Genomic DNA, 17681 nt, shown 5'->3' with positions numbered 1-17681 from the left:
TGTCGCAGGACGGCTCAGCACCCCGGCCCACTCCAACCTGCAGCCCTGCCCCCACAGCCCCCGCTGCCCAGGATGCAGACCAGAAGGTGACCTTGAGAGCTTCCCCGGGGGAGGGGGAGGCTCTGCCCAGGCCCTGCCCTCCGGCCCCCCAGCCCCCCTTCCCTCCTGAGGCTCAGGGCGTCCTCCCTGCCTGCTGCCGCCCAGGCCTGAGCAAGGTGGCCCCTACCCTTCCTGCTGGGCAGACAGGCCCTGAGGTGTACCGCCCCCCCCCCCCCCCCGGCCCAGGAGTGGGGAGTGGGCACACACTGGGGAGCAAGGGCCGAGGGCGCCATCCTTGGAGGCCCCGCACGGGCTGCTGCCCTGTCGCCCCGGGGCCCTGCCTGCCGAGCCCCCCACACCCTCGGGGAGCCCAGCCTGGGTCCCGTAGACGGAGCTCCAGGATCCTGATGTCATCTGCCAACGTTGCCAGGACGACGGGGCACAGGAAGACTGGTGATCCGGTGGATGCCATGCCACTGTGGCCCCAGGGGAGGGATCTGCCCCCACGCCTGGCCCCGCCACCTCAGGGCCCTGCCTGCTCACCTGGAACCTCCCTGGTCCCTGTCACCCTCAGTGGCCTCAGGTGGACGCTGTTGCTCTGTGTCCATTGGTCAGTGACCCTGCCCAGCAGGTCCAGAATAGCCCTGGGGCAGGAGGGAGCCTGAGGCCTGGGGCCTGGGGCTGTGGCTGGGGGCAGGGCACTGTCCCGTGCTCTCCAGGGCACCTGGCCAGGGCCAGATGCCATTCCTTGGACCCACCCCGTTCTCTCTCCAGGCAGGGCTGGGCCCGGGACCTCCCCCCAGACACCTGTGCGGGCCAGGCCGCCTCCACAGCGGTCAGTCCTGCCACTGTCAGAGGTGGAGTGGCAGGAGGGGGGAGCCTGGCCGGGGCTCCCGAGCGGAGAGGGCATGGTAGCTGCCACTTGGCGGGCACCGGGCCAGGAATTAAATTATTCAGGGACACCTGAACCGGCCTGAGCAAGGAGCAGGCTGAGAATGAGTGACCTGGGTGAGCCCCACAGCTGGCCACCCTGTCCAGGAAGGGACCGAGGCCTCCTGCCCGCCTCTGCCTGGGCTGGCTCCCGGCCAGAGCCGGGCGCCAGAGGGGGCTGGTCAGGCTGGTCGGTCAGGCTCCGGGGAATCTTGTGTTTCAGTGGCTGTAGGGTGTGAGTGTGGGGGGGGGGGGGTAGCCACCCCAAGGAGCTGGCCAGGGCAGGGCGCCAGGAACCCTGGGTTCGGGAGGTTGGGGACACTGGCTGCTCCTCCACTCCACTGGTGAGGGATGGCGCCAGGCCCTGTCCCAGTCCCAGGCAGAGGAGAGTGGGTGAGGGGTGCTGGTCCTGTCACCTGGGCCCGGAGGGGTCTGTCCGCCCGACAGGTTGGGGCTCAGCTGGGGCTGGGGGCCCAGACAAGAGCCTATGGTGAGGGGAGCCCCCGAGAGGAGGGCGGAGGGTCCTCCAGGTCCCCCCAGGTGGGAGTGCGGCGGGGTTAGGGCGGATCCTGCAGGCTCGGGTGGGCGCGGGGAGGTGGGCGTGGCCGGCAGCCCCTGTAGGGGGAGGGCTGCAGGGCCCTAGCCCCCCCCCACACACCCCCGCCTCCCCCTCCAGGACGCTCTGAGGCCAAGAGGCTGGAGGTGGGAGGCTCTGGGCCCTGCTGGTGGGTCCAGGAGAGGGATGCGCCGACCGGGCTCCAGCGGAGTGGGGTGCCCCTCCCCGCGCTCGCCATCTCCCCCCCTGTCCGCCCCTACCACCCCCTGGAGGGCATAGAACACCTTCCGCCCCAGCCAGCCCCGCGAGCCCCGGCGCCGGCCGCCCCCTCCCCGCCCCTTCCAGCAGCTTCTCTCGCGCTGTTTTTGGAAGCGGCGGGCGCCCTGCCCTCCACCCGCTGCGCCCTCGGCACCACGGACGGTGTGGGGCGGGGCGCGGTGGGGGGGGGCCGGTCTTGGGCCGCGTGGCCGACCCGCCAGGAATCCGGCTCGGATCCCGCCGCGCGGCCGTTGCTATAGAAACCGGGCAACAAAGGGATGAGGGGCGCGCGACAGGGTGGGGGTGGGGTCCTCTGGGGGAGCCCGGGCGCCTGGGCCGGGTGTGGCGGGCGGGCCTGCCGTCGGGCGTCCGTCTGCTTGACCAGGGGACGCCCTTCCGGACCCAGGCCCCGCTGGCCCGGACGCCCCCAACCGAGGGGGCCGCGCACTCCCTGTCCCGCCCCGCCCCGCCCCGCCCCGCAGCCCCGACGTTGCCATGGAAACAGGCAAGGCGCGGTCAGACCAAGGCAGAGGCCGCCTAGTGCGCGGGGCCGGGGGACGCCCGGCAGGTCCAGCCGCCCCCGGCCCGTCGCCTGGCAGGTGCACCCCCGCCCCGGCAGCGCCCCCACTCCAGGCGGCGGAGCCCGGGGGGCGGGATCCCGACGCCCCGCCCCGGCCGCGGAGCCAATGGGCGCGCGGACAGCCCGGCGGGCGGGGCGGGCGGGGCGGCCAAGGCGGCGGCGGCGACGCGGAGACGGGCGCGGGCCGAGGGCGCGAGCCGACCGGGTGCACCGACGACCATGGCCTCCAAGTGCCCCAAGTGCGACAAGACCGTGTACTTTGGTGAGTGCCCGGCCCGGCCAGCGCCCCGCCCGCCCCGCGCAGCCTCGGCTGCCGCCCGCGCCGCCCCGCGGAGCCCCGTGCGCCCGGCCGCCGCCCTGGGATGCGCGGCCCCCGTCGGATCCGCCGCGCGGCCCGTTCGGGTGCGGCCGGGGCTGGAGCTGAGCCGGGGTGGGGGCGGCCACGCCCGGACGCAGAAACGGCCGGTGGGGGGTGGGGCGCGGGCGCGCGTGGCCCCCGGGATGAGGCCGGAGTTGGGGGAGCGTCCCGGGTCCCGGGCGCGTCGCCGTCTCGGGAGGCGCCGAGCGGAGCGCGGGTCAGGCGGGCCCGGCGGGCCCCGTGCTCGGAGCGCCTCCCTCGCTCTCCGACTTTCTGGGACCTTTCCCGCGCACCCCGCTTCGCCCACCCGCGCACACATGACATGGCCCGGCCGGCGTGGCCCCAGAGAACCCCCACCCTCACTCTGGCCTCAGCCCACGCTGGGCCGGGGCAGATCCGGGCTCGCTCTGGACTCGGGCCACGCGGGGGCGGCCTTGGCCTCTTCCCCCGCGTGTCCCAACCTGCTTCCTTGGTGCGAGTCCCCCAGGACTGCCCCACGGGCGGAGCGGGGCACGAGCGAGTTCCCCTGAGCGCCCCCCCCCCCCCCCCCCGCCAGAACAGCCCAGGACAGAAGCGGGCAGAGGGGCGGGGGTTGGCGCTCTCCCCTCCCCGCTCCGCCCCTCCCACCCGCCTGCGAAGAGGGGAGACCGGGCCAGAAGGCAGGATGGCCAGACGGGTGGGGACAGACAAGGGCCCCTTTCCTGGTCACCCTGGAGCAGTGGTCAGGGGCCAGGGTGGGGACAGGCCGAGTGAGGGAAGCCGCCTGGCCTCCCTGCTGACGGCCCGGGGCGGAGGAGGCGGCGGCCAGCGGTTGTTTGCTGTTCCCAGAGGGAGGGACCGGATTTGGCCTGGAGAGCCTCTGGCCTGGCCGGGAGCCGAGGGGCTTCCTGCCGCCGCCGCCTCCCAGGAGCCCTCAGCCCTCCGTCCACCCCAGCGAGGGCTCCCGCCGGGGGTGCAGGGCGGGAGACAGCCCCCGGGTCCTCCTGCCCACCCTGCTGCCAGGTTTGCCCCCAGCTGCCCTCCCGCTGGGTGGACAGTCCTGTGGACGAGGCGGAAAAATGCGCTGCCAGCCTGGGCGGCCGCGCTCCTAGCAGGAAACAAAGGCGCTCAGACCCGCTGGCGGCCATCCTGGCCGGAGGCGCTGGCGCGGAGGGGGGCGGGATCCTGCCCACCGCCCAGCAGGCTGCGCCCCAGCACCCCCTCCTCAGTAGCCGACACCTGAGTGTGAGCAGAGTGGGACGGGGATACTGTGTCTTTGTGTCCCCAACAATGGTGCGGCCGGGTGGGGTGGCCGTTCCTTTCCAAGCCATAGGCCCGTGAAGTCTGTCTCCCCGGCTCGGCCAGCGATGTGCGGCTGTTGACCTGTCCCTGGGTCTAAGGGTCATCCCCTGCCCTGAGTGGCCACGTCCCAGAACCCCAGGTGGCGGTGGTGACCCTGACCTGGCCAGGGGAACGGGCGAGGACTCGGCTGGCACCGTCCGAACAGCCTTGGGCTCCCGAGCTCCCGCCTTGCCCTGGTGGGGGACTGAGGGACCCTAGGGCAGGCCCGGCCCAGACAACACCTCTGTGTGAGGCGGACAGAGCTGCTGGCCGCTGCCCCCACCCGGAATTCCGGCTGCTCCCCGGCCTTTCTTCCTGCCCTCTCCTCGGCCCTTTTCCTGCCATGCACCCTGGAGAGCCCCCCACTTCCCTTCATTAGGAGATGGCCAAGCAGCCCCAGCACCGTGTGGGGGGATGGGGAGGGGGCCCGGCCGACCCTCAGCAGCTGGTCCCAGACCCCCGGCTCCACAGCAGCAGCTGGAGGCAGTGGGTGGGGACGCTCAGGGCCAAGTGCAGACAGGCAGGCTCCTGTCCCTCGGTCCCTCCTGGGGGTGGAACTGGCCTCCCCACAGGGGTCTGGAGGCTCAGGGCCTCTCCCCCAGACCGGGGCCTCTGCCAGCTCCACCGGAGCCTGACTGGGGGTTCGGGGCTGGTCAGGGATGTGTGTGAGGGAGACGGTGAGGCAGGTGTGATGCTGGGGTTACTGATGACCCTCCAGCTCACAGCCCTGGGGCAGTGAGGGCCACCCAGACCAGGGGGACAGCGTGGGCCCTGAGGAGTAGAGGGGGTGCATGGTGGGCTCTGACCTCCTGTCCCCCCAGCTGAGAAGGTGAGCTCGCTGGGCAAGGACTGGCACAAGTTCTGCCTGAAGTGTGAGCGCTGCAGCAAGACGCTGACGCCCGGGGGCCACGCCGAGGTGAGCCTCCCTCTGGGGCTGGGCTGGGGCCACATGGCTCTCCCCCGGCTCGGGTGGGGGGGTCAGTGGGCCCAGGTACCGCCCTCACCCCGTGCCCCATGCCCTCCACCTAGCATGACGGGAAGCCGTTCTGCCACAAGCCCTGCTATGCCACGCTGTTCGGACCCAAAGGTGAGCCCAGGTGGCCGCCCCGCTGGCTCTGCTCTGGCTGCCGAGGAGAGGGTGTGTGTGGGGGGCCTGGGGGGGCCCTTTCCAGGACTGTCCCAGCTCACGGTGCCCCCTGGGAGAGGGTCCTGACCCCAATAGGATGGGCCATAGAGAGCCATTTTCTTTTCTTTCTTTTTTTAAAAAAAATATTATTATTGCCCTGGTCGGTTTGGCTCAGTGGATAGAGCATCCGCCTGCAGACTGAAGGTTCTTGGGTTCAGTTCCGGTCAAGGGCACATGCCCTGGTTGCGGGCTCGATCCCCGATAGGGACATGCTGGAGGCAGCCAATCAATGATTCTCTCTCATCATTGGTGTTTCAATCTCTCTCTTCCTTCCTCTCTCTGAAATAAATAATATTTTAAAAATAAATAAAAAATATTATTATTCATTTCAGAGAGGAAGGGAGAGAGATAGAAACATCAATGTTGAGAGAGAATCATTGATCAGCTGCCTCCTGCACACCCCACACCAGGGATGGAGCCTGCAACCCGGGCACGTGCCCTGACCGGGAATCGAACCCTGACCTCCTGGTTCATAGGTCGATGCTCAATCACAGCCCCGCTGGCCGGGCTGAGGGCCATTTTCTGAGAAGCTGGGTGCAGTGTGAGGCCTGGGTGGTGGGCGAGGGCACGGGCCACCCCCCCCACACCGTGCCTGCCTCCCCCCAGGTGTGAACATCGGAGGTGCCGGCTCCTACATCTACGAGAAGCCTGCCGTAGAGGGCCCGCAGGTCACTGGCCCCATCGAGGTGCCCGTGGCCCGAGCTGAGGAGCGGAAGGCGAGTGGCCCCCCAAAGGGGCCCAGCAAAGGTGGGCCGGGCTCTGCGTCGAGGGGGAGGTTCGGGAGTCCCTTGGCAGCCCTGACTCGCCTCCCCCCACAGCCTCCAGCGTCACCACCTTCACTGGGGAGCCCAACATGTGTCCTCGCTGCAACAAGAGGGTCTACTTCGGTGAGTGAGCGCCCCGCCCCGCCTCGCCTGGGGAGGGGCCCGCCTGGGGAGCTGCCCGCTCAGGGCCTCGGGTCCCCTCTCCCCCTCTCCAGCCGAGAAGGTGACTTCTCTGGGCAAGGACTGGCACCGGCCGTGCCTGCGCTGTGAGCGCTGCGGGAAGACGCTGACCCCGGGTGGGCACGCGGAGGTGAGGGACGCGCACGGGCTCGCCCAGGGGGCCGGGCTGGACGGGAGGGTCCTGGGCGGGGCGCGCGGGTGGGGATGTGGGGGGGGCCGGGCGTTGGGGAGGGACCTGGGAGGGGCGCCCGGGAGGGGATGGGGGGGGGGGCGGGCGTTGCGGAGGAGCCTGGGAGGCGCGCGCGGGTGGGGATGTGTGTGTGGGGGGGCTGGGAGGGGCGCGCGGGTGGGGATGTGTGTGTTGGGGGGCCTGGGAGGGGCGCGCGGGTGGGGATGTGTGTGTGGGGGGGCATGGGAGGGGCGCCCGGGAGGGGATGGGGGGGGCGGGGGCGGGCGTTGGGGAGGAGCCTGGGAGGCGCGCGCGGGTGGGGATGTGTGGGGGGGGGGGCCTGGGAGGCGCGCGCGGGAGGGGATGTGTGTGTGTGGGGGGGGGGGGCCTGGGAGGCGCGCGCGGGTGGGGACCCGGGGCTCCGACCCGAGGGCCGCGGCTGGCGGTGGGACCTGCCCCCTGGTGGCCAGAGCGGAGGCTCCGTGGCATCGCGCTGTCGGCCCGCCCCGGCCCCCCCCCACCGAGCCAGGGGGCTGGTCCTGGCTTTGGGAGCTTTCGGCCCGGGATGTGTGTGAGGAGGAAGCCACCAGAGCGGGTGGGGACAGGGGAGTCGGGGACCCCCACCTTACCCCCTCCTGCCCCCAGCACGATGGCCAGCCCTACTGCCACAAGCCCTGCTACGGAATCCTCTTCGGACCCAAGGGTGAGTGTGGCCCGGCCAGTGGGGAACCCGGGGCCCCCTCCCCACCCCTCCGCACCCCCAGCACCCCCTTTTGGCCCTTCTCCACAGGAGTGAATACTGGAGCTGTGGGCAGCTACATCTACGACAGGGACCCCGAGGGCAAAGTCCAGCCCTAGGATCCTGCCTGCCCAGAGCCCACTGCTGGGCCCCGGGGGGACAGTGCCCAGCTGCCCAGTCCTGCCTCAGTTGGTCCGGGCCCAAGTCCGGGGCCTGCGTGTTGGGGGAGGAGGACGCCCATGGGCTTCTCCAGAAGAGGCCGCCACCCATGTCCCTAGAGGCGCCTGCCTGTGCCCGCACTTGGGCCTCCCTGCCTGTGCGACCCACGTGTCTTCATGTCTGTCTCCTGGCCCCGCGTGTCCCCACGGGCCTGGGCGAGCCTCACGCTCCCCCTCCTGCTGCCCACGCCTCCCACTGTTATTTATCGCCCCTGGCCGGGCGGCCACACCACGCCCCGCGTGTCCCCGGACGGGCCCTCTGCTGTCTCCCACGCTCCTTCCAAGCACCGCCCACCGCCCACCGCCCTCCCGTGGCTCACACGCAACGCAGACTTTCGCTCAATAAAATGTTTGAGGATCGGTGGACCCAGCGCCGTGCTTCTGGGTGTGGGAGGGACCTGAGCCCAGCACAGGGCTCCCGGCGAGCCTGGCCCGGCTTCTGGGGCAGCAGGTCCTGTTCCCAAGGTTGGCGGTGGCGGGAGGGAGGCTGTTTTGAGCTGCGGTGCCCACACAGGGTGGTGGGAGGCCTCCTGGGAGTGGGGTCCAGGAGTGGAGAGGGGCCTTGATTGCTGAGGTCACCTCCCTGGAGCCTAGGGCTGAGCCTGGACCCCGGGAAATGCCAGCGCTGGGCGTCCGTCAGGAGATGCCTGGGGCCATCAGAGACCCCAAGGTGCGGGAGGGGTCAGCCTGGGCACAGTGGCAGGGGCATGCCACGTGTGTGGGGGTGGGGGGGTGGGGAGACAGGTGAGCAGAGGGGTGGATGGCGTGAGGGGGCCTTCAGCCCGGACTGAGCCTGGAATCCCGAGTCTGCCCCCTCTGCGGTGGCTTTCATCGGCTGGGCTAGCAACCTGGTTGCCATGGCGGCCAGCCTGCCTCAGCGCTGGTGGTGGCCCAAGGGCGTGCCCAGCCAGCGGCCCCGTGTCTGTGGCTGCGGTGGTGGCGGAGTGGTTGAGGCCTCCCCAGGCGGGGGCTGCATTGCTCTCCCCATTTCAACCTGACCCCCTGGGAGCTCCGAGGAGCCCCCTCCTGCGGCACATTTCCCTGTAGCTGCAGCTCCTGGGCACCCCGCCAGAGGGCGCGCCTTCCCTGCCCCTGGGCGCCCTGGGGCAGGGACCGCGCAGACCTCCCCGGCCCCCGGCCCCCAGCACCGGCCCCCAGGTGCCTCTCCCTCCGCGGAGGCCTGGGTGTCTGGGCCTGGTCATCTCCGAGCCGCGGACGGCCGCCCCTCCTGTGCCCCGCACCCTGGCCCTGGACACCGGCCCCTGCCCGCCCACCCAGTTCGCGGCTCAGGCTGAACCTGATGCCAGGCCCTTTGTCCGACGGGCAGCCATCCGTGTCCCTGGGGGCGGAGCGACCGGCTCCGATGTCCGGTAAGGCCCGGCCCCGCCGGGCGCCCAGCGTTCCCCCCACCTGGCCGGCGCCGGGGGTGCGGCCAGGGGTGAAGGGCGCGGGGGGGGGAGGGCAGGTAACCCCGGCCCCACCCCGGCAGGGCCGGACAGGTAGGGGCGCCGACGCGCGCTCGAGGGGCTGGCACCGCCTCTCCCTGTCCCAGCGCCCCAGGGAGAACCGACTCCCCGAGCGCCCCCGCCGCGGCCCGGGGCGGCTCCCGGTGTCCGATGGGAAATTCCTGCGCTGGCGGCGGGGGCCGCCGGGGGGCGCAGCCGGGCCCTCCCTCGGGAGCCTGCATGGAAACTATGCGGATGGAGCCGCGGTGCCGGGCGCGCCGGGCCCCAAACTGCGGGCGGGGAGGGGGGTGGCGGGACCCACGTGCACGGAAGGGCCGCCCAACCCCGCGTGGGAGGGGGTGCAGTGGTCGCCTGGACGCGGAGCACCCCCGCCCCCACCGTCTGGCCAAGGAGGGCGCGCCCCGTTTCCTGCGGGCGGAGGATGACGCGCCGCCGTATTTGTTTCCAAGGGGTTGTTATGGGAACCGGGGCGGGGCCGCTACTGTGGGGCTTGGCGAGGCGTCCCTGGCGCGTGGGTGGGGGACGCGGAGCCCCCCAGCGAGACAGGTGCTTCCTCCTCCGGCTCCCCAAGCCCTGGGCGCATCCGCAAGAGGCAGGGGACGTGCCCCGGCCGGCTTGCTCAGTGGGTAGAGCGCAGGCCTGCGGACTGAAGGCTCTCCGGTTCCATTCCTGGTTAGGGCACATGCCGGGGTTGTGGGCTGATCCGGATCAATATTCTCTCTCATCATTGATGTTTCTATCTCTCCCTCTCCCTTCCTCCCTGAAATAAAAATATATTTAAAAAAATAAACGATGCACGACCCCTGACCCCTGCTCAGCCAGCGAGGCGGCCCTGAAATGCCACCTGACCACCACCTTGCTGTACCCCCAAACCCCAGGGCTGCGCACAACACCTGACCTCCTCCACCGTCCTGCGCCCCAACCGCCCCCCACCTCCCACTGGTCCAGCTTTCCCATGACTCCTGGCCGGGCCCCTCTAGGTCCCTGCCGCACCCCCCTACCTCTGACCTGGGCCGGTGGGGCCCTCTGGCGGGTGCCCCCACTGCCCCAGTTCTGAGGCCCCCAATTCTCTGGGCAGCCCGCCCCTGCTCCTTGTGGACCCCATGCAGCTCAGACTGGACTCCCTGAACTTCTTAGGAGGGTGGGTGGGGGGTGGGGTGCTCTGCCCTGGGTCCGAGCACCAGCTGCCCATTGGCTGTGGCCCGGGGCTGAGTGCCAGGGCCCCTGGGGGCGAGGTCGGGCGAGGGCTGATGGTTCCAGGGCCAGGTGTGGGCAGCACATTTTCCCAGGCCGGCCTGGCTGTGGCCTGGCTGTGGGGTGGGCTCGGGGCCCACCAGCAGGCCCGGCAGCTGGCCTGGTGCGGGTGGAATTCGAGGCAGTTTTGCATGGGCTTTGGCTCCAGCACGCCGATTCCTGGAACCAGGCTCAGCTGCACTGTGGGGAGGGCCCCTCTGGCCTCTCTGTGGACCCCCAGGCTGGCCGAGGGAGCTCACGGCTGCAGCACCCACGCCCTCTGCATGCCAGGCCCTCCCGAGAGGAGCCTTCCTCCCCTGTGGGCCCAGCAGAACCTTTCTGGGAAAGGGCATCTGTCTGCCCCTCCCCCAGGCCTCAGGGCCAAGAGGGGCGTTGGGCCCAGCAGGCCTGCCCTGGGACCAGACCTTGGGGCAGACAGGGGTTCCCCGGAGACAAGCTGCTGAAAATAGGCCCTGGGAATGTCTGAGTCCCTCACTCGGCTAGGCCTGGGGGGCGGAGGCGGGGGGGGCGCGGGCATGGCTGGAGCCGCAGGAGCTGCTCTGGTCTCCAGGCTCTGCGTCCTGGGCACGTGTTGACTGCTCAGGGCACCTGTGTGTGTGCAAGAGCAGGGGACATTCTTGCACCTGTCCACACCCCTGGCTCATTGGGACCGAGCAGCCCGAGCAGCTGACCTGGAGGCCAGGGCGGGGCGCTGGGCGTGGCTTCGGGGGTGAGGCCGGGGCATGTGCCGCCCAGCCCTGAGGAGCAGAACTTTCCCCGTGGGGTGGGCGGCTGCTGTGTGGATTCCTCAGAGGTCACTGGCCCAGCCCTGCGGCCTCCAGGAGGCAGGTCCTGCCTGGTCCCGCCCGCCCCCGCCCAGCCTCAGTGGCCTGTGAGGGTGGGGAGGGGCGCAGAGGGAAGGGAGCAGGTGGCGGGGGCCTTGGCTCTGTACCCAGGACCCTGCGTTGGCCTCCCCAGAGCTCAGGCCCTCGGTGCCCTCCTGCTGTGCTGGCACAGCGCGGGTGTTCTGGGCACAGGAGCAGCCGGGGACACGCAGCTGGGTGCTTTGTGTCCTGGCCTGGCCGCTCTGTCCTTCATGCTGCAGACAAGGCCCTGGGGCCTGCTGGCCGCTGCTGGGAGCACTGGGCGGACAAGTTGGGGCCGCGCCTTGGGGTATGTGAGGGGGTTCAGTTCTTCCATTTGTTCCTGCAACATGTGCCACAGCACCCACAAAAGAGTGGGGTCAGGGGTGGAGGGCCTGACAAGGCCCTGCACTGGCCCCTGGTCCTGAGTCCGGTGGACCCAGGTGGACCGGGTCAGCACCGCTCCCCACGGCATCCTGGGCCGGTGCCCTGGCGCAAGCAGGAGGCCTGCACCTGGTGGGGCCCAGGGCTGGGGGATGCCGAGAGGCCACGCCTCAGACGGACATGGAGTCTGGGGGAGGCAGGGGCTGTCCACCCACGGCCCCCCGGAGCTGGTATGGGGCCCCCACTCCATGGGCAGGCGGGACAGATTGTGGGCTCAGGGGAATTGGAGAGGCACACCAGCCAGTGGATGAAGCTTTGGGAGGGCTCGTGCATGTGTGTGTGTCCCTGAGTGTGTGTGTCCCTGAGTGTGTGTGTCCCTGCATGTGTGTGTCCCTGAGTGTGTGTGTGTCCCTGAGTGTGTGTGTGTGTCCCTGAGTGTGTGTCCCTGAGTGTGTGTGTGTCCCTGAGTGTGTGTGTCCCTGAGTGTGTGTGTCCCTGAGTGTGTGTGTGTCCCTGAGTGTGTGTGTCCCTGAGTGTGTGTGTGTCCCTGAGTGTGTGTGTGTCCCTGAGTGTGTGTGTCCCTGAGTGTGTGTGTGTCCCTGAGTGTGTGTGTCCCTGAGTGTGTGTGTGTCCCTGCGTGTGTGTCCCTGAGTGTGTGTGTGTCCCTGAGTGTGTGTGTCCCTGAGTGTGTGTGTGTGTCCCTGAGTGTGTGTGTCCCTGAGTGTGTGTGTGTGTCCCTGAGTGTGTGTGTCCCTGAGTGTGTGTGTGTGTCCCTGAGTGTGTGTGTCCCTGAGTGTGTGTGTGTCCCTGAGTGTGTGTGTCCCTGAATGTGTGTGTGTGTCCCTGAGTGTGTGTGTCCCTGAGTGTGTGTGTGTGTCCCTGAGTGTGTGTGTCCCTGAGTGTGTGTGTCCCTGCGTGTGTGTCCCTGCGTGTGTGTGTGTCCCTGCGTGTGTGTGTCCCTGAGTGTGTGTGTGTCCCTGAGTGTGTGTGTGTCCCTGAGTGTGTGTGTCCCTGAGTGTGTGTCCCTGCGTGTGTGTGTGTCCCTGCGTGTGTGTGTCCCTGAGTGTGTGTGTCCCTGCGTGTGTGTGTCCCTGAGTGTGTGTGTGTCCCTGAGTGTGTGTGTGTCCCTGAGTGTGTGTGTGTCCCTGCATGTGTGTGTCCCTGAGTGTGTGTGTGTCCCTGAGTGTGTGTGTCCCTGAGTGTGTGTGTCCCTGAGTGTGTGTGTGTGAATCCAGTGTCGGAAAAACCACGCTGCGTACCAACCAGAGGGCGAGGCCACGGCCCTCTCCCCTGCCCCCTGTGTTTCCCGCCCTGTGACCATGGCAACGGCAATAACAGCAGGACTCATCACCCAGGTTTTCAAGGGGGGGCTTCCACACAGGGTGAGGTTGTAGTTGCAGTGGGAGGAGGGGGAGGGGAGGACGGACGCTGGTGCACTGCCCCCTGCCCTGAGCTGGGACGTGGGTGGGTGGGTGGGGTGTGGGCTGGGCAGAGATATGGGAAGCCAAGTGGTCTGAGAGGAGCCTGTGCCCCCAGCCACAGGTGAGCCCACAGGCAAGGACACACACACACACACACACACACACACACACACACACACACACGGCCGCGCACCCATCACTGGCTGACCCTCTAGACCAGCGGTTCTCAACCTGTGGGTCGCGACCCCTTTGGCGGTCGAACGACCCTTTCCCAGGGGTCGCCTAAGACCATCCTGCATATCAGACATTTACACTACGATTCATAACAGCAGCAACATGACAGTGATGAAGTAGCAACAAAAATAATGTTATGGTTGGGTCACAACATGAGGAACTGTATTTAAAGGGCCAGAAGGTTGAGAACCACTGCTGTGGACGGAGCCGCCTGGCCCGAGGCCTCCGCCCAGCGCACCAGGGGGGCTGCTTCCTGGGACCTGCAGGTGGTGCGTGCGGCCTGTGGGGCCTGGGACAGAAGCCCATCTCCCCCCCTGCCCTGCCCCCATGACCACGGGCCGCCTCCTTCCTCCCGTTGGCTCGTTGGCTCGGATCCGGAGCCAGGAGATGACAGCACTCGGGGCCCGCCCTGCGGCTCCGGGGCCGCTGCCTCCGCGAAGGCCTGGGCGGCACCCAGGGCGGCGGGAGCACGGGGAGCGTCCGGCCAGTGGCCTTTGCTCCAGGGACCACAGTGAGGTGCCCAAGTGCCGGCAGATAGGGCTGCGGCCCCCGTGTGGCAGGAGCAGAGCAGGGAAGGCGGGCGGGCGGGAGCCTGGGGGTCCCACCAGGGCAGAGCAGGCACCCCACTCCCGAGGGCAGGGGACAGCCAGCCACTGAGGGGTCCCCGGACCCGGGGCCTGGGACAGAAGCCCATCTCCCCCCCTGCCCTGCCCCCATGACCACGGGCCTCCTCTTTCCTCCTGTTCTCGGGGATCCGGAGCCAGGAGATGACAGCACTCAGGGCACACAGGCCGCACACACCACCTGCAGGTCCCAGGAAGCGGCCCCCCTGGTGCGCTGGGCGGAGGCCTGGGTGCCAGGCGGCTCCGTCTACAACAGCGGTTCTCAACCTTCTGGCCCTTTAAATACAGAGCCCCAGTGGGGGCAGAATGGCGGCCTCAGAGGGGGGGGTCCCGGGGAGGAGGGAGCCAGCTGAAAGAGGTGGGGGTGCAGGCCATGGGGCATGGGGTCTAGCGTGGCCCCCTCACAGACAGGAGACTCTGGGGTGTGGCCTCCATCACCCATGAACCCTGGGAGCTCCCACCCTCCCACAAGCTGGTCTCCTGGGGTGGGTGGAGGTGTTGAGATGGGGGCACCCAGGCTGCCCCCTGTATCCCAGGATCCGGCTGCAGGGCTTGGGGGCAGGCAGGTGGGCTTCAGGGAGGGGGAGGCCAGGAGCCCCTGAGCCCTGTGGGAAGGTGGTCCCCTCCACAGGGACGGGAGAGGGGCCCAGGGATGATGTGCTTTGGGGGATGGGTGTGTTGAGGGGAGATGAGGACGCTGGTAGGGGTGGTGGCCGCGGGGAGGAGCCCTAGGCAGAGGGGAGGGAAAGCTGGGGCAGGCGGGGGCAGGGGGGGAGGCTGGTGAAGCCAAGAAACTGGGTGTGGCACGGGGCGCTTGGGAGCAGGGGGCACAGCCCCGCCCCCCTAGCACAGACCGGGAGGGCCTGAGTGAGTGACCAGGCGGGAGGGGGGATTTTCAGGGAGCGTCCCCCGCGTCCCACCTGCACCCTGGCACTGGCAGTGCAAGGATGGCTGGGGACCCCGGGCCCAGCCCCAGCCCCCTGGACCCACCCCATTCCCTGGGCGGGCGGGTGCCCCGGTCTCTGCCTGGCACGGGGAGGCGTGGGCCAGAGTGTCCAGGTCAGCGAACTCGGGCGCCCCGCCCCTAGGCGCTTCCCCGGAGAAGAGGACACCCCCCCACCACCTCCACCCCCACCCCGGGGGCTGGACTCTGGAGACAGCCTAGGTGGGGCGCCCACCATCCCCCCAGCCCCGGGCCCAGCCGTGCTGTCTCCCGAAAGGGGGGACCCGCCCCCCTGCAGTTCCCTCTCCGAATCCCTCCGGGACGTCCCCACTGCGCGATGGGATTCCCAGGGGGTGGGTGTCTCGCGGAGGGGCGGGCCCGGGTGGGGAAGGCCTGGGGGAGTTCCTGGGGGAGTTCCTAGTGGCCCCCCCCCCCCCGCCGCGGGCTCCCCCGGCGGCTCCAGCCTCTGCCCCAGGGACCGGGAGGGAGTGGGGTGTGGCCACACCTGCCGGCCTCTCACAGGTGAGCCCTCCCGCCCGCTCCCGCCCGTCCCCTGGGGCTCCAGCCGGTGGCGAGCCCCGTGCGCACATCCTGGACTCGGCGACTCCGCCGCCCGGGGCCAGGGGTGGGGCTGGGCCCCGGGGTCGCCCCGCTTCAGGGCGTCCCCACGGGCGCCCGCGCACCGAGCCTAGCGTCCGATCCGCCAAGCCTGGCGCCTGCCCGGAGGCGGGGACGGACCCGGCTGACCTTTCTCCGCCCCCCGACTTGGAGCCGAGGTCCTTGGGTCCCGGCCCAGAGTTGGGGGGCGGGGCGCGAGGGGCGGACCTCCCAGAGGCGGGGTCCCAGGTTCCCTGAAAGGCGAGCGCCCCGCGGGACCCACCCAGTCCGCGCGCCTCCCGGTTCCCGCCGTCCGTCCGCCCGCGCCGCCGCCGCCGCCGCCGCCATGCCCAAGTGCCCCAAGTGCCAGAAGGAGGTGTACTTCGGTGAGCGCCCCCGCCCCCACCGCGGCCCCCCGAGCCCGGCCACGGGCGCCCCGCTCAGGGCGCTCAGGGGTGGGGCGCCCGGGGCCCCGGGAAAGCGCCCCGTCCGCGGCCGCCGAGTGTGCAGTGGGGACCCCCGCGTGGGGTGACCCTGCGTCTCCTGCCTCCGGGTCTCCCCATCTTTAGTCCGGGTTTCTCCTGCCTCCTCCTCCTGGGCGCAGCCTGGGCGGGGACCCCGAGGGGAGAAGGATCGCGGGGCCCGGCCGCCCCTCCCAGCCCCGCGCCGAGTGAAAACAGACCCGGAAACCCGCGCCCCGGGCGCTGTCCCAGGCGCTGCGGCCCCGCGGGGGCCGCCTTCCCGCCCTGCGCCCGGGTCCCACCGCCGGGTCCCGCCCTGAGAGGCGCAGGAGGAAGTGGGAAGTCGGCGGGGCCACGGAGAGGGCGCCCCGCAGGCCCCACCCCGCGGGTGCAGAGTCTGAGGGCTCCGCCCCAGCCAGGCCTCCTGACCCCCAGGCCCGCCCGCCCGCAGCCCAGGGCCAGCGCCCTCCCATCTGCTTGGCTGGACGCACCCGCACCCCGGGGACTGGAGGGCCAAGGGCCATCGCGCCCTGGCCGCTGTGGCTCAGTGGATAGAGCATCGGCCTGCGGACTGAAGGGTCCCGTCAAGGCCACCACAGGTCGGCCTCAGGCTGCATCCCCAATGGGGGCCTGCAGGAGGCAGCTGATCAATGAATCTGATCATTGAGTCTCTCCTTCTCCCTTCCTCTCTGAAATCAGTAAAAATATTTAAAAACAAACAAACAAAAACCACAAAGGCCATTGAGACTTGGGGTGGGCCCCGGGCGGAGGTGGCCAGAGAGCGGGAGCGAGAGGAGTGCGCCCTGCACCCCAGGGCAGCGTCTCAGGGGACCTGTCTGCCCTTTTGCAGCCGAGCGGGTGACGTCCCTGGGGAAGGACTGGCACCGGCCCTGCCTCAAGTGTGAGAAGTGCGGGAAGACCCTGACCTCAGGGGGCCATGCCGAGGTAGGCGGGGCCTGAGGGCAGCAGGGGTGGGGGAGAGGGAGGGGGGACAGCCCTCATGGCCTCTCTCTCTGCAGCATGAAGGCAAGCCCTACTGCAACCACCCCTGCTACGCGGCCATGTTCGGACCCAAAGGTAAGCTCCCCGAGGCCTCACGGGCCCCCCACGCCGGACCCAGCCCCCCAGGCCTCTGGCCACCTCTCACCTGCACGCTGTTTTCTCTGTAGGCTTTGGTCGAGGTGGCGCTGAGAGTCACACCTTCAAGTAGACCCAGGTACACCCCACCCTGATCCCCAGACCAGCGGCCCTCAGGATGGCCCCTCACCCCCTCGCCCACCCCCCCGTCCTGAGCAAAGCCTGCCCCTACCTGTGCCCCTGTCTCCCCGCAGGTTGTGGAGACCCCACCCCTGGCTGCCCCCTGGACCTGGACTGCTGCCCCTCCAGGCTGATGCCCAGCCGTAACTCCTGGGGCTCCACAGACCCCACGCCCTCAATAAACCCGAACGGGAAGCTTGCCTGTGTGTGCCTGTTGTTGGGGGGGGGGGTCCTGACGCGCGCACCCTGTGCCCTGGGGGGTCTGCGGGGGCCACTGCAGGCTGCGGCGCCCTCTGCGGGGAGTGGCTGGCCACCCTGGGCAGCCCCATGGGGCCCAGCTCGCCAGCTCTCAGGCCCCAAGGTGCCCAGCCCCATGGGGCGAGGGGAAGGCATGGGCAGCCAACAGGTCAGCGGGAACACCAGGCCCCGGGGCAGGAGTGGGAGGCCAGTGCAGGGTGAGTCAGCTGAGCTCGCGCTGGTTCCGGTTTTGAGCTTCGGGGAGCTGTGGTGGGGTGTCCTCGCCCGCCCTCCCCACTTCTTGCTGACCCAACCTTGTTCCCATCCTCACCCATCTCCCCACTGGACACCACTGCCCCTCACTGGCCTTGTGCCCGGGGACTACCCAGTGGCCGCCACCCGAATGGGGCATTTGAGGACTGGCTGTGCAGTGACCACTGGGGGCTTTTTGGAAACTCCCATGTCAGTTCGGCCGCAGCTGGGGACTTGGCCAACCCCAGAGCCCTCCCCACGTCCCCTGCCCCCCCCCCCCAGCCCGCCCGCCACTCCTCCCTCCCGAGTCTCTGCTGACCTCTCTGCTGGGAGAGCCAGAGGGGTGATCTCAGCCTGAGGCCACTGCCCCAGGGCCTTGGTGGGGCTCCTGCAGGCCTGGCTGGACAGGCTGG

General features: G+C 69.9%; 2 protein-coding genes across 3 annotated transcripts; both read left to right on the top strand.

Annotated features, from left to right (window-relative positions):
• The first annotated feature begins 2286 nt into the window (after positions 1 to 2286).
• Positions 2287 to 7661, top strand: CRIP2 (cysteine rich protein 2). 2 transcript variants are annotated; one of them, XM_081097488.1, is made up of 8 exons: positions 2287 to 2625; positions 4863 to 4957; positions 5071 to 5128; positions 5834 to 5974; positions 6046 to 6114; positions 6207 to 6301; positions 6986 to 7043; positions 7131 to 7661. In XM_081097488.1, the coding sequence occupies exons 1-8, from the start codon at positions 2583 to 2585 to the stop codon at positions 7196 to 7198; spliced, it is 627 nt and encodes a 208-aa protein (XP_080953614.1). In that variant the 5' UTR covers positions 2287 to 2582; the 3' UTR covers positions 7199 to 7661. The 2 variants fall into 2 exon arrangements, with proteins under 2 accessions (XP_080953614.1, XP_080953615.1); XM_081097489.1 differs by lacking the exon at positions 5071 to 5128 and having other exon boundaries at positions 2496 to 2625.
• Positions 7662 to 14793: 7132 nt separating this feature from the next.
• Positions 14794 to 16974, top strand: CRIP1 (cysteine rich protein 1). Its single transcript, XM_081097473.1, has 5 exons — positions 14794 to 15447; positions 16373 to 16467; positions 16542 to 16599; positions 16692 to 16738; positions 16854 to 16974. The coding sequence occupies exons 1-4, from the start codon at positions 15408 to 15410 to the stop codon at positions 16730 to 16732; spliced, it is 234 nt and encodes a 77-aa protein (XP_080953599.1). The 5' UTR covers positions 14794 to 15407; the 3' UTR covers positions 16733 to 16738; positions 16854 to 16974.
• The last annotated feature ends 707 nt before the right edge of the window (positions 16975 to 17681 follow it).

This window comes from Myotis nattereri (genome assembly GCF_964212035.1).
Source record: "Myotis nattereri genome assembly, chromosome: 1".
Lineage (NCBI taxonomy): Eukaryota > Metazoa > Chordata > Mammalia > Chiroptera > Vespertilionidae > Myotis > Myotis nattereri.
Note: the sequence above shows the minus strand (reverse complement) of the source record. Positions and strands in the feature narration are given on the sequence as shown.

Bases quoted from the DNA above. Each gene is read 5' to 3' on its own strand.
- CRIP2 (XM_081097488.1), top strand. From the start codon at position 2,583: ATGGCCTCCAAGTGCCCCAAGTGCGACAAGACCGTGTACTTTG. The intron at 4,958-5,070 runs GTGAGCCTCCCT...CCCTCCACCTAG, and splicing joins CGCCCGGGGGCCACGCCGAG to CATGACGGGAAGCCGTTCTG. The intron at 6,302-6,985 runs GTGAGGGACGCG...TCCTGCCCCCAG, and splicing joins CCCCGGGTGGGCACGCGGAG to CACGATGGCCAGCCCTACTG.
- CRIP1 (XM_081097473.1), top strand. From the start codon at position 15,408: ATGCCCAAGTGCCCCAAGTGCCAGAAGGAGGTGTACTTCG. The intron at 15,448-16,372 runs GTGAGCGCCCCC...GCCCTTTTGCAG, and splicing joins CCAGAAGGAGGTGTACTTCG to CCGAGCGGGTGACGTCCCTG. The intron at 16,600-16,691 runs GTAAGCTCCCCG...TTTTCTCTGTAG, and splicing joins GGCCATGTTCGGACCCAAAG to GCTTTGGTCGAGGTGGCGCT.